Source organism: Lynx rufus, unplaced genomic scaffold (genome assembly GCF_022079265.1).
Source record: "Lynx rufus isolate CCGP_SWC_20201006 ecotype Redwood Valley unplaced genomic scaffold, mLynRuf1.p SCAF_49, whole genome shotgun sequence".
Taxonomy (NCBI): Eukaryota; Metazoa; Chordata; class Mammalia; order Carnivora; family Felidae; genus Lynx; species Lynx rufus.
The window spans coordinates 945,936-960,308 of NW_025814866.1; the positions used below are offsets into that span (position 1 = coordinate 945,936).

Consider the following 14,373-nt stretch of genomic DNA (forward strand, 5'->3'; position numbering starts at 1 on the left):
CCCCCCCCACCCCTCCCCTGCTCATGCTCACTCTCTCTGTCTTTCAAAATAAATAAACTTTAAAAAAAAAGAAGAGACTGGGCGCCTGGGTGGCTCAGTCGGTTAAGCGTCCGACTTCGGCTCAGGTCGTGATCTCATGGTTCATGGGTTCAAGCCCCGCATCGGGCTCTGTGCTGACAGCTCAGAGCCTGGAGCCTGCTTCACATTCTGTGTCTCCCTCTCTCTCTGCCCCTTCCCTGCTCATGCTCTGTCTCTCTCTGTCTCAAAAATAAATTAAAAAAAAACATTAAAAAAATTTTAGAAAAAAAAAAAGAGACTTTGTGTCACGCCAAGGACTACAGACACACCCCTGTGAAGATGCACTCAGCAGGCAGTTCCCGTGACTCCATGAAGCCTGTGCAGCACCGACCTGCGGATGGGAGGAATCAACTAATTGTTGCACGAAGGATTGAACGTTGCACTAATTTCCCGAGCTGGTTCAGCAGAGACACTTTCTGGGAGTGGATTCTTTGATGAGGAAGACAAGACAGAGAAGGTGATTTTGCAGTGGTGGATCTCCTGAAGACAGGGCAGGCAGGGTGGTGTTCCACAGACTGGGGTGGGTGGGCAGCGGAGGCCTGTTTGAGGAGGTGAAATTTGAGTTGAGACTGACAGAGTGAGGGAGCAAGCCAAGCAGGTATCTGAGTGAAGAGCGTTCCGGGCAGAGAGGCAGTGAGTGCAAAGGCCCTGGGGCAGGTGCGTGTGTGGTGTGTTTGAGGGCCGGTTAGGAAGCCAGTGTGGTTGGAGCTGGCTAGAGCTAGTTGAGCGAGCGGGAGACTGGGTGCGAAGGGGCCAGAGCAGCGCTAGGGAAGGGGGACCGATCACGCAGAGCCCTTAGGCCACCGTAAGCACTTGTGCTTTGCCTCATGGCCTGGAGGGCTGTGGAAGGGTCCGGAGGTCCGGTGAAACGATCTCCAGATATAGGAGGTGCTCTGGCTGCTCGGTGGGAAAGAGACCGTGGGTAGGAGGGGCGAAGGGTGGGGTCCGAGGACAAAGGGACCCCAACGGGGAGGCTGTGGCCGTCCTCCAATCGAGTGCGGGCGGTGGCTCAGGCCAGGGTGGCAGAAATGGCAGTGGCAGGGCTGGCGCGAGGGAAGAGACCTGAGGGCACGCAGCGAGCTATGTCAACATGTGGGTGAAGAGACTTTCGGACAGCCAAAGCCGGTGGTGCAAAGGCCCTGGGGCCGGCCCAGCCAGGCCGCCAAGGGACCGGGAGCCGGCAGGAACCGGCACGAATGACCGAGGAGGGAGGCGGTGGGGGCCGGCGCGCCGGCCGATTGCCTTACAAGGCGCCCTGCAGCGCCGCGGCGGCGCTCGGCCACCGCACGTTCGCTCGGTCGCCAGCGGCCGGCGGGGGCGCGCGCGGAGGGGGCGGGTCCGGCGGGGCGCGGGCGGGGGGCTCGGCGCGGCGGCCACTGCGCGAGGCGACGCTGCAGCTTCGGCTCCAGGTCCGCACCCGGCGCTCCCGGGCGCGGGCGCGCGCGGGCGGGGGCGCGTGGGAGTCCCGGCCACGGCCGCCGCAGCCCCCGCGCGCCCCCGCGCACACCTGTCAAGCCCGGCGTGGCCCACGCAGCTCGGGACGTGGGAGGCCCAGGCTGCCGAGTCCCTCCCGCCCCGAGGCGCCGAGGGCCGGGCTGCACTTGGGCGGCCGCGTGGGTGGCCGCGGCCGTGGCCGTGGCAGGCGGCTGGGCGCGGGGGTCGCAGGTGCATCTTGGGAGGGTTGGTGGCCTGAGTCGCGAGTGCCTGTGAGCGCTGGGCCTTGGGTGACAGGTCTAGGCCTGGGGGTGTGGGAGGGCCGTCTGTGGGCGCCGTGGATGGGGGTGGGCCCAGGGGGGACGGGGTGGGGGTGCACGGAGCCTTCTGGAAGCCGGCCGATCGCGGCTGCCTTGGTTGTATGGAGGCAGAGAAGGGGTGTCTGGGCGCTGATCGCCGTCGAGGTGCCAGAGCGGGGGTGGGGTGGGGGCTCCGGATGGCGGCCTCGTATCTGGGAGGGGAGGAAGGTCTGCGGTGGCCTCGCTGGGAGTCGCCCACCTGGGAGTGCGGGCCTGGGCGGTGGGGGAGGGGAGGGGCGAAATGCTGCCGGCCTGGGGCTGGGGGCGATTTACGCGTTTCTGAGCAGGGCTGCCACTGAGGGTGGCCTCACGCAGGGGGCCTCCCTCCATCTCTCCCCGACCCCCCACAGACATGCTGCTGCTCAAGAAACAGACGGAAGACATCAGCAGCGTCTATGAGATCCGGGAGAAGCTCGGCTCGTGAGTGTGTGTGTGTGTCAATGAATGTGATGTGTGTGTGTGTGTGTGTGTGTGTGTGTGTCAGCGAATGTGTGAGTGTGTGTGGGGGGGGCGGATGGGTAGCCTGGGGCCGGGAGGGCCTCCCCATCTTCTTTAGCTAGGAGGGCCCTTCCCCCTCCGCACCTCTGCTTTCCCTCCCCGCCCCCTCCTTTCCTCCTCTTCGCCTCTCCCTCTCCCTGCCTGCCTCCCCCTCTCTGCCTCAGGGGCGCCTTCTCTGAGGTGGTGTTGGCCCAGGAGCGGGGCTCCTCACACCTCGTCGCCCTCAAGTGCATCCCCAAGAAGGCCCTTCGAGGCAAGGAGGCCCTGGTGGAGAACGAAATCGCCGTGCTCCGCAGGTGCGTGCTTGCCCCTGGCCAGGCCTGTGCCTTCAGTGCATCCCCACGACCGCCTGGCCCCGGGGCTCTGCCTTGCTGGACCAGGCAGAGGTGGCCCGTGCTAGGTAAGCGGGGCAGAGGCCAGAGGAAGAGAAGAGGGAGGGAGCCTTCCCCGGGGCCCCGGGACGAAGCACTCCGAGGCCCCGAGAGGCCCAGAGGGGGCTGCGGTGGCCCATACGGGCCTTTCTATTGCCATTGCAGGGTCAGCCACCCCAACATTGTGGCTCTGGAGGACGTCCACGAGAGCCCTTCCCACCTCTACCTGGCCATGGAGCTGTGAGGAGGGCAGGGGCAAGCTGGGGCGGGGGGGGGGGGGGCGGCTGGGGCTGGTGCTGGGTGGTGAGTGGGGGCCGACTGGCCTGAATTAGCCGAGTCCCCGCTGCCCTCAGGGTGACGGGGGGCGAGCTGTTTGACCGCATCATGGAGCGTGGCTCCTACACAGAGAAGGACGCCAGCCACCTAGTGGGCCAGGTCCTGGGCGCCGTCTCCTACCTGCACAGCTTGGGCATCGTGCACCGAGACCTCAAGGTGCCCGTCCTCCTGCCTGCCCGCCCGGGGCCACGCCCGGCATCCCTGTGCACCGAGGGTCTGGGGGACTTGAGGGTGCCCAGCCCCAGGGGTCGTGCCAGGGCTGACCTGGCACTTTCTCCGGCGCCCGTGTGTCATAGCCGGAAAACCTCCTCTACGCTACACCCTTTGAGGACTCCAAGATCATGGTCTCCGACTTTGGCCTCTCCAAAATCCAGACTGGCAATGTGCTGGGCACCGCCTGTGGGACCCCAGGATATGTGGGTCAGTGAGGGGGGCGCGCCCTGAGACTCACTGGGGCTTGAGGGGGCTGGGGGACATGGTGCCAGGGGAAGGGTAGGCGGTGGGTCATCCCTGGGGTCGACCAGGCTGAGCCTGGCGGCAGTGAAGCCACGGCACGTGTGCGTGCGGGTGTGTGTCTGTCTGTCTCTGGCCCCCAGCCCCGGAGCTCTTGGAGCAGAAACCCTATGGGAAGGCTGTGGATGTGTGGGCCCTGGGTGTCATCTCCTACATCTTGTGAGTGACCGCTGGGAGGCTCCTCTTCTGCCTGCCTGCCTCCTGCTGGGTCGGGGAGGGCCCGGCAGCTGGGTGATTCATGTGTGGGTGCCAGGCTGTGTGGGTACCCCCCTTTCTACGACGAGAGCGACCCTGAACTCTTCAGCCAGATCCTGAGGGCCAGCTATGAGTTTGACTCTCCCTTTTGGGATGACATCTCAGAATCAGGTGAACGTGAAGCTGGCCCTGAGCTCAGGGAGGGGGCAGTCAGTGACGAGGGCAGCGGGGACGGGGTGGGCTGACCTGGCGTCCCCACTCCAGCCAAAGACTTCATCCGGCACCTTCTGGAGCGAGACCCACAGAAGAGGTTCACCTGCCAGCAGGCTTTACAGCATCTTTGGTGAGTGGGGCCCCCGCCAAGCTCTCCCGGGACCAGAGGGCCCACACCCTCAGAGACTCCCCCGCCACTGACCCGTGGCCTCCCCCTAGGATCTCTGGGGACGCAGCCTTTGACAAGGACATCCTGGGCTCAGTCAGTGAGCAGATCCAGAAGAATTTTGCCCGGACTCACTGGAAGGTCAGCGTGGAGAGGGGCCTGTGGACCCGGCTCGAGGCTGTCCCCGCCTCTCAGGGGACGGCCTCGGTTGCCAGTGGCCTCTGTGGCCCTCAGAGTCTTGGGGCCGTTGCCGGGGCATGGCCTGATGGCCCTCTCTCCCCACAGCGAGCATTCAACGCCACTTCCTTCCTGCGTCACATCCGCAAGCTGGGGCAGGGCCCGGAGAGCGAGGAGGCCTCGGGGCGGAGGATGGCCCGCCACAGCCACCCTGGCCTCGGGTCTGGCCAGCCCCCCAAGTGGTGACGCCCAGGTGTGCGGGCGTGGGCCCTGCACCCACTGGGAGCTGACCCCCGAGTGAACCGAGAGGAGGGCGGGCTCCGTGTGGCCACCTCGCAGAGCAGAGGACTGAGGACCGAGGGTGGAGGTGGAGGGAAGGAGCCGGGGTTCTGGCAGAAGCAGACGATGGAGGCCAGAGGGGGCGGGTGGCTGCTGAGAACCGAGACTGGGATGGGGGGGCGGGGGCAGGCTGGGGGAGCCTCCTGACCACCCCCTTCCCCGTGCTCCTCTCTCCTCCCCGCCGCCCCCAGGCAGGTGCTGAGGCCGAGTGCCCTGACTCCTGGACTCCCTTCCTGTGGGCGGGCCCTTTCAGTCCCCTTTCCCCAGCCCCAGGACCCCGGGCTGGCCTCTGCTGGAAAGTTGGAGATGCGTGGGTGTGGCGCATGGCGCTGGGGCAGGAGTGGGTCTCCCCCCTCTGCCACCCAGGCTCCGCCCTCGCCCCCGGGGGCTGGCGGGGTGCGTCCACGGAGATCCCGCTCCACTGTCACCGCCACACCCGCTCTAGATGCCGAAGAGGCTTTCCGGGGGCAGCTCTTCCCGCACGCTGTTCTGTGCTTTGCTGACTGTGGTGGTCCCGCTTGTGTCGTGGCCCTCGAGTTTTCCCCAAATCAATAAATACAGACAGAGCGACGGGCCAGTGGTGAGCTGGAGGGAGGGGTAAGGGACAGGGATGGGGGGACGAGGGCGGAGGGGATGGATGTCACCTGTGGGAAGGAGACCAAGGAGGCAGGCCCCCTGCCCGCGGGACCCGGCCACGCGACCTCGCCTACGGCCCCCTGAACTTCTGCTCCCTCCCGTCACGGCAGGCGAGCTCCCAAGTTGTTCAAGAATTTCCTGTCCCGGTCCCCCCAAAGCACCGGCGAGAGGCGGCCTGGCTGGCCAGCTCCGCCACCCCAGCGGTCGGCCTGCATGTGGCTGTGGCTCCTTGAGAGAAAACGGAGGCAGCTCAGGCCCTGTGGGCTGCCAGCCGAGGGCGGTGGCGGGAGGCCAAATGGGGGTCGCTGTCTCTGGGCCCCTGGGGGTGGGCTGCAGGACAGGCTGGGAGGGGCTCACGGGCAAGTGGAGGCCCGCTGTAGCTGGAGGACGACCAGAGCCCTGGGCTGTGGCCTCCAGCCTCTCCCTTCCTTCCCCCACTCTTCCGCGGCCCTGGCCAGACAGAGAGGGGTTCCAGCGGGCACCTTCTTGTGCGGAAGCCTGGGGAACCCCTGCCTCAGAAGGTGGAGGCGGGGCTCCTTAGCCAGGAGAGGGCGCCACTGAGGCCTCAACGTCTGTACTGTACTGTGGCTTTGGAACCCCTGTGCTGGGGGCGGCGACGGGGAGGGGAAGACAGCCCAGGACACGGAGGCTGGGTTGGTTACGGCCTGTGGCACGTGGCACGAAGGGCGGCGGCCGGTCCTCCGGCCTGTGCGGCCCCTGGCCCTTGCAACCCCACTGTGGGTGAGCCAGGGCTCCGGCGCCCTGCTGGCCAGGACCCCCAAGCCTCTCCTGGCCCTGCTGGGCCGGCCTCCTTCCTTCCTCCACGGGGGGGGAAAGAGCTCTCAGAGTTCTGGGCGCCCCGGGTCACCCCTCCTCTGCGGCTCCCTGTCAGCCCCCATTGCGGAGCCTGACCGAGAAGACCTTTCTCTTTGTCAGCCTTTAGGACCTGAAGGGAGGCAGTTAGACCCGTGGGCAGTTAGACCCCAGCGCTGGCCTGGGTCTCGGCGGTGGGGGCAGAGGGGGGAGGACTGGAGCAGCCTTCGGGGTTGGAGCCAGGGGCCTGGCCTCCGCGGAGAAGAATGGCCAGGCGCAGGGCGCCTCCAGGTAGCCGGGGACGGGCACCGCCCGGGGTGGGCACGCCCGCCCGCTCATTCTCAGGCACACAAATCCCTCTGCAGCTTTCTCCTCCAGCCCCCTTCCTGCCCCGTAGTGCCCCATGCGCAGCCCCCACGGGGCCCTGAGCCCAGGGCAGGTCTGGGGGCGGGGGTGGGCAGCTTCCTTTCCTGTCCCCATGGCCACTTCTAGGCCATCCTTCGCTCCAGGCTTTTGGGTCACATAATCCAGTCCTCCCGTGCCTGCTGTTTCTGCCCACGTTCCAGGGGACCGGAGGCAGCCAGCGCCACGGCCAGGTCTCGACGGCTCGGTCTCCTCGCCTCCAATGAGCTGTCTGGCCTCCGCTTAGCTCCCGTTTGGGCCCCGGTCATCCCCTGTCCCGCCACCTCTGACATCCTCACACTGGACTCTCGTGACGCCTACCTGTTCTTGTTTTGTGCATCAGATACTGATTCGGCCTCTACTTTGTGCCAGCCGCTCGGCCCACCGTGCGAGGCACCTGCCCTCATGGAGGCCCTGTGATGGAGGGGTGGGCTTGCTCAGATGATAAGAAAGACCTGAGCTGGGCAAGTAGTGTGCTGGCTGCTGAGGGAGCTCCGAGCACAAGTGCCGGAGCCTGCCTTGCCGGGGTCGCCCTGCTTCGGAGATGGCCACATCATCGCTGCGCTTGGGGCTGCGGCTCCGCCCGTCCTGACCCGGGGTGCGATTTGGCCTCCGAACAGCAGGCGGCGCCATGGCTACATCGAAAAACCGTCCATCAGCCCTCCCTGGCCTTCACCACCTGGGGCAGCTGCCCAAAACCGTTCCTCTCCTCCAGTGCCCCCCACCCCGCACCCGCACCCCAAAATCGGGCCCTGGGAAACTCCTCACTCGGGAGAGAAGTGCTGCGCCGCCCATCCGGGAGCCAGGAGATAGGGGGACCCCCAGGTCCAGCAGAGGCGGCATCCTTTCATCCCCGCCCCCCCCAGGCCTTCCCATCCGAGGGGGCAGTTTGTGAGAGGAAAGTTTTGGGTCGCCTGGGTGCCTAGGCCGTGAGTCTGGCCGCCTGGGAGACAGGAGGGGCTGGTGCGGCCAAAGACAAGAACCGGGGGTGAGGGGCTGGAGGAGCCTGGGGGGCTCTGTGAGAGCATTTCAGCCTTGGGTAGCAACAGGTGCCCAGGCCCGGCAGGGTAAGGGCTGGGCCCTAGTCTGTGAGCGGTGGCGAGCCGCCGGCGGGATAGCAGGTGCTGAGCTTGGACAGCTGGAAGAAGTGGGGCGCTGTGAGCTGGGAATGGGGCCCAGGTGTCGGGGGGACCCGTCCAGGAATGAGAGGTTCCAGACCGCACAGGGCGGGCCACGCGCTCTGTCTTGGGGCACACCTGTGGGTGGCGGCGTTTCTGGCGATGCTCAGCCGGTGGGGGTGGGGATGGTCCTGGGAGGCCTTGAGGGGTCAGTGATAGGCTGGGGGTGGCCCATGTGTTTGGGACCACTCGCCGAGAGGGGTTGAACGGCTGGGTTTGGGGGAGAGACGAGACTGGTTTTGGACATGGTAATCTGAGGTGCCCAAAGGGGTGCCAAAGAGACTGTTTCTCATCCTTCTTTGCAAATGTGGGTCCAGCTTTATATTGAGCATCTGCTGCGTGCCAGGCCGTTTCAGAGACCCTCACACGTATTCACTCAACCTCTCTGTATCATCTTCACTTTACATGTCGGGAAACAGGCGGAGAGGCCGAGTGACTGAGCCAAGGCCACACGGCCTTGTGCTTTGCCCCCCTGCCCGCCTCTGTGCAAGGGAGGAGGGCTCGCCGGGAGCGTGAGGGTGTACGTGGGGACTTGGGGCAGGACTGGTGTCAGGGACACATGTCTGGGGGCCATGTGGGACTGGAAAGATGGAGACCTCTGGTAGGGGACTGGATGGGAGGGGAGAGTACGAAGGAGTCGAACCCGGGGGAGAAGCAGGCCCGTTCGGGAGACGAAGGGGCCGGTCGGGACTCAGCCCCTCCTGCCAGCCGCCGCGCGGGCACACGGCTGCCACGTTCTCCACCTAATCTCCGCTCCGTCCGGGCCGTCCTGCCTCCATCCCTGTCTCCTTGCCCACGTGGGCAAGACACGAAGTGCGGAGTATTCGGAGAGAGCGCGTAGCCCGGTTTGGTTGATTGAGGGCAGTGGCGAGAAGTGGCCAGAGATGGGCCTGGAGATGGAACTCTCTCAAGAGGGCGCTGGGGAGCCATCGGAGGGCGACTTGGAGGCAGTGCGCCGACGGGGATTAGATTTTTGCTTGAAGAGAGGTTTTCAGGATTCTTCAACCCTATCTGGCCCTTGGCGATCCGTACAAAAGCCTCGCCTGCAGAGCTTGTCTCCAGGCCTCGTGGGGATTTTGGTAGCTGTCCTCACGCCAGGGAGCCCAGCTTGCCTCCCACGACGCCCCGCGCGGAGGCCCGATGGCTCCTTCTCAGTTTAGCCTTGTTCCTTCAACTGTTGCTTTCTATCCTTTAAGTTAGGTCATTGAGTGCAGATGAATTTAGAATCGCTCTATGTTTCAGGGTAGTTGAGTATTTGATGCTTTAATACTGTCATGCTTTGCCCTATGGTCCTTTCGCCTGATAGTAACATAGCAACTATTACTTCCTTTTGGTTAATATTTGCCTGGTATATCTTGTTTAAGCCTCTTCCTTTCAGAGTTAGGATTCGTTTTAGTTTTAGCGAGCTATTATTCACGTATCATAAAATTCACCCTTTCAAATGTGCGTGCGACGTATTGGTTTTTAGTGTATTTACAAACGTGTGCAGCCGTCAACCACAATCTAACTCTGCGACATTTTCATCACCCCCTCCCCCCAAAACACCCCTGTCGCTGTTAGCGGTCACTCCCCATTTTTCCCAACACCCCCGCTCCCCAAGCCCCCCGGCAGCCACTAACCTACATTCTGTCTCTGCGGATTTGCCTATTCTGATATTCCACGGAAATGCGATCGTACAATACGTGACCCTTTGTGTCTGGCTCCTTATGTTTAGCGTAACGTTTTTGAGGTCATCCACACCGTGGCGTTGCGAGAGTACTTCACTTCGTTTTTTATAGCCGAGTGATGTCCCGCTGTATGGAGACGCCACATTTTGTTGATCCGCACGTCCGTTCGTGGACGTTTGGTTGTTCTCTCCTTTTGGCGATTGTGAACGGTGCCGCGGTGAACGTTTCTATGCAAGTTTGTGTGTGGACATATGTGTTCAGTTATGTTATTTGATAGCATTCACCTGTGAAGTCTCCTGCGCTTGGATTTTCTTTGTGGAGACATTAGTTATTTTAATTCCAGCATAGCTAACAGCGTTATATTAGTTTCAGGTGTACAATACAGTGATTCAACAACGGCATCCCACCCAGTGCTCAACACAAGTGTTTCTTCGTCCCCCATCACCGAGTTCACCCACCCCTACACCTGCCTCCCCTCTGGTCACCACCAGTGTAGTCTCAGATATAGCTAAACGTCTGTTTCTTGGTTTGTCTCTCTCTTTTTATTTTGCTCGCTTTTTGTTTTGTTTTGTTTGGGTTTGGTTTCTTCAATTCCACATATGAGTTGAAATCGTGTGGTACTTGTCTTTCTCTGCCTGACTTATTTCACTTTAGCGTTATATTCTTTTTTGGTGTGTGTATAACAGCTTTATTTTTTTTTTTAAATATGAAATTTATTGGGGCGCCCGGCTGGCTCTGTCGCTTAAGCGTCCGACTTCGGCTCAGGTCATGATCTCGCGGTTCGTGAGGTCAAGCCCCGCGTCGGGCTCTGTGCTGACAGCTCGGAGCCTGGAGCCTGCTTCGGATTCTGTGTCTCCCTCTCTCTCTGCCCCTTCCCTGCTCATGCTCTGTCTCTCTCTCTCTCTCAAAAGTAAATAAACATAAAAAAAGAAATATGAAATTTATTGTCAAATTGGTTTCCATACAACACCCAGTGCTCCTCCCAACAAGTGCCCTCCTCCCTGCCCATCACCCACTTTTCCTCTCCCCCCTCTCTCCCCACCCCCCATCAACCCTCAGTTTGTTCTCAGTTTTTAAGAGTCTCTTATGCTTTGGCTCTCTCCCACCCTAACCTCTTTTTTTTTTTTTCTTCCCCTCCCCCATGGGTTTCTGTTAAGTTTCTCAGGATCCACATTAGAGTGAAACCATATGGTATCTGTCTTTCTCTGTATGGCTTATTTTCACTTAGCATCACACTCTCCAGTTCCATCCACGTTGCTACAAAAGGCCGTATTTCATTCTTTCTCATTGCTAAGTAGTATTCCATTGTGTATATAAACCACAATTTCTTTATCCATTCGTCAGTTGATGGACATTTAGGCTCTTTCCACAATTTGGCTATCGTTGAGAGTGCTGCTAGAAACATTGGGGTACAAGTGCCCCTACGCATCAGCACTCCTGTACCCCTTGGGTAAATTCCTAGCAGTGTTTAGCATTGTATTCTCTAGCTCCATCCACATAGTTGCAAATGGCAAGATTTTGTTCTTTTTTTTTTAAAAAAAATTAATGTTTATTTATTTTTGAGAGGGAGACACACACACACAGAGTGCGAGCGGTGGAGGGGCAGAGAGAGAGGGAGACACAGAATCCGAGGCAGGCTCCAGGCTCCGAGCGGTCAGCACAGAGCCCGACACGGGGCTCCAGCTCACGAACCGTGAGATCGTGACCTGAGCCAAAGTTGGCCGCTTAACTGACTGAGCCACCCAGGCGCCCCCAAATTTTGTTCTTTTTTATGGCTGAATAATATTCCACCGTGTATATATACCACCTCTTCTTTTTTTTTTTTTTTACCACCTCTTCTTTATCCATTTACCTATTGATGGAGACTTGGGCTGCTTCCATACTTTGGTTATTGTCAATAATGCTGCTGTAAACATAGGGGTGCATGTGTTCCTTTGAATTAGTGTTTTTGTATTTTTTGGATAAATATCCAGTGTTGCAATTACTGGATCGTAGGGTAGTTCTATTTGTAGCTTTTTGAGGAACCTTCATACTCTTTTCCACAGTGGCTGCACCAGTTTTCATTCCCACCAACAGTGCACGAGGGTTCCTTTTTCTCCACATCCTCGCCAACACTTGTTGTTTCTTGTGTTGTTGACTTAGCCATTCTGACAGGTGTGAGGTGGTGTCTCATTGTGGTTTTGATTTGCGTTTCCCTGATGATGAGTGATGTTGAGCATCTTTTCATGTGTCTGTTGGCCATCTGGATGTCTTCTTTGGAGAAGTGTCTGTTCATGTCTTCTGCTGTGGGAACATTTTAAATTACTAATTCAATTTATTTGCTTATTTATTTTTTTTTTAATTTTTTTTTTCAACGTTAATTTATTTTTGGGACAGAGAGAGACAGAGCATGAACGGGGGAGGGGCCGAGAGAGAGGGAGACACAGAATCGGAAACAGGCTCCAGGCTCCGAGCCATCAGCCCAGAGCCCGACGCGGGGCTCGAACTCACGGACCGCGAGATCGTGACCTGGCTGAAGTCGGACGCTTAACCGACTGCGCCACCCAGGCGCCCCAATTTATTTGCTTATTATAAGTCTATTCAGATTTTCTATTTTTTAAAGTCAATTTTTGTTATTTGTGTCTTTCTAAGAATTTGTCCATTTCATCTGCATTGTCTGATTTGTTGCCATACATTTGTCACAACGCTGCTGTAGAATCCTTCAAATTTCTGTAGGTCAGTAGTGATGTCCCCCTTTTCACTGATCATGGTAATCTTTTTTCTCGATCAGTCTAGGTAAAATCAATTTAGTTGATCTTTTCAAGGAACACACTTTGGTTTTCATCAATTTTCTCTATTTTTCTTCTGTTTTCTATTTCATTCATTTCTACAGTAATCTTATGTTGACTTGCTTTAGATTTGGTTTGCTTTTCTTTTTCTAGGCTATTAAGGTAGATCACTAGGCTGTTGACTTGAGATTTCTGTTTTGCCGGTAGAATCATTTAAAGCTATAAATTTCCTTCTAAGTACTGCTTTAGCTGTATCCCATAATTTTGGTATGTTGAATTTTCATTTTCATTCTGTTCAAGGTATTTTATAATTTCCCTTGTAATTTTTTCTTTGACTTGTGGGGGTTATTTAGCAGTGCTTTGTTCAACTTCCAAATATTTTTGAGTTTCCTAGATGTCTTTCTTTTTTTGATTTCTAATTTAATTATGTTGTGGTCACAGAACATATTTTGTATTATTTCAATCCTTTTAGATGTGTTGAAAGTTATTTTATGGTGTCCATTATAGTCTGTCCTAGAGAATGTTCCGTACATATTTGAAAAGAGTGAATCACTGCATTTGATGAGTGGAGTGTTCCATAGATTTTAGCTAGATCAGATTTGCTGATAGCGTTGTTCAAATTTTCTGCATCTTGCTGATTTTCTTTTTAGTTTTATCAATTATTGAAAGCGGAGTATTGGAATCTCCAACTGTCATAGTTGAATTGTCTCTTTCTCCTTTCTATCAGTTTTTGCTTTATGTGTTGTTAGATGTGTATATGTTTATAATTGTTATATCTTTGTGATGCATTGACCATTTTGTCACTATGGAATGTCCCTTTTTTCTTTAATAATAGCTTTGGTCTTAAAGTCTATTTTATCCGATATTAATATAGCCACTCCAGCTCTCTTAATGGTTACTGTTTGCATGATCTACTTTTCTTTTCTTTTTTTTTAAGTTTATTTACTTATTTTGAGATGGGGGAGGGACAGAGAGAGAGGGAGGGAGAGAATCCCAAGCAGGCTCCTCACTGTCAGCACAGAGCCCAACGTGGGTCTCCATCCCATGAACTGAGAGATCATGACCTGAGCCAAAATCAAGAGTCAGATACTCAACCTTCTGAGCCACCCAGGCGCCCCATGATATATTTTTTCTATCCTTTTACTTTTAATCTATTTGTGTCTTTAAATCTAAGATTTGTCTTTTTAAAATAACGTATAGTTAGTTGAATCTTGCTTTTTTGAATCTCTGACTTTTGATTGGGGTGTTTAGACCATGCACATTTAATGTAATGATTGATATAGTTGGGTTTACATTTGCCATTTTGCTATTTGTTTTCTACATATCTCTGTTCTTCTTTGTTCCTCTCTTCTTACTGCCTTCTCTTGTGTTAAATATTTTTTAGTATACCATTTTATTTTCTGTGTTGATTTTTTAACTATATATTTTAAAGAATTTTTTAGTTTATTTTTTGAGAGAGAGAGAGAGAGAGAGAGAGAGAGCAGTGGAGAGGCAGAGAGAGGGAGAGAGAGAATCCCAAGCAGGCTCTGCACCATAGAACCTGATGTGGGGCTCGAACCCACGAACCGTGAGATGGTGACCTGAGCTGAGATCAAGAGTTGGATGCTTAACCAACTGAGCCACCCAGGCTCACCTAACTGTATATTTTTTGAATTACAATTGCATTATAATATGCATCTTAACTGATCACAATCTACTTTGTATCAATACTCAATTTTATTAAAAAGTAGAGGCTTTGCTCCAATTATAGCTGCATTCCTTCCCTCCTTTTTGTGCTGTTAATGTTATGTGTATTACATATATAGGTTATAAACCCAACAGTACAGTGCAATGGTTATTGCTTTCTTTATGCAATCTTATGTCCTTTAACAATTGAGGAAAAATATATTGAGACTTTTATATTAGCACACATATTAATTATTTTCACTGCTCCTCATTTCTTCCTGTGAATTAAGTTACCAACTGGTGTCAGCCTGAAGGACTTCTTTTAGTATTTCCTGTAAAGAACTATACTAGCAGTGGATTTTCTCAGTCTTTGTATATTTGGGAATGTCTCTTTTTTTAACCTCCAACTTTTAATTATTTTTAAGATTTTGTTTTTAAGTAATCTCTACACCCAACGTGGGGCTTGAACTCACAACCCTGAGATCAAGATCATATGCTCTACTGACTGAGACAGTCAGGCACCCCATTTAACCTTCAACTTAACAATTTTTAAAAAATCTTTTCT

General features: G+C 55.9%; 1 protein-coding gene across 1 annotated transcript; it reads left to right on the forward strand.

Moving 5' to 3' along the window:
- The first annotated feature begins 2,223 nt into the window (after positions 1–2,223).
- On the forward strand, positions 2,224–5,219 carry PNCK (pregnancy up-regulated nonubiquitous CaM kinase). The gene is made up of 11 exons (XM_047098483.1): positions 2,224–2,291; positions 2,534–2,665; positions 2,906–2,980; positions 3,094–3,232; positions 3,373–3,496; positions 3,673–3,748; positions 3,843–3,955; positions 4,049–4,127; positions 4,217–4,304; positions 4,449–4,593; positions 4,871–5,219. Exons 1-10 carry the CDS (start codon positions 2,224–2,226, stop codon positions 4,584–4,586), a joined length of 1,032 nt encoding a protein of 343 aa, XP_046954439.1. The 3' UTR covers positions 4,587–4,593; positions 4,871–5,219.
- The last annotated feature ends 9,154 nt before the right edge of the window (positions 5,220–14,373 follow it).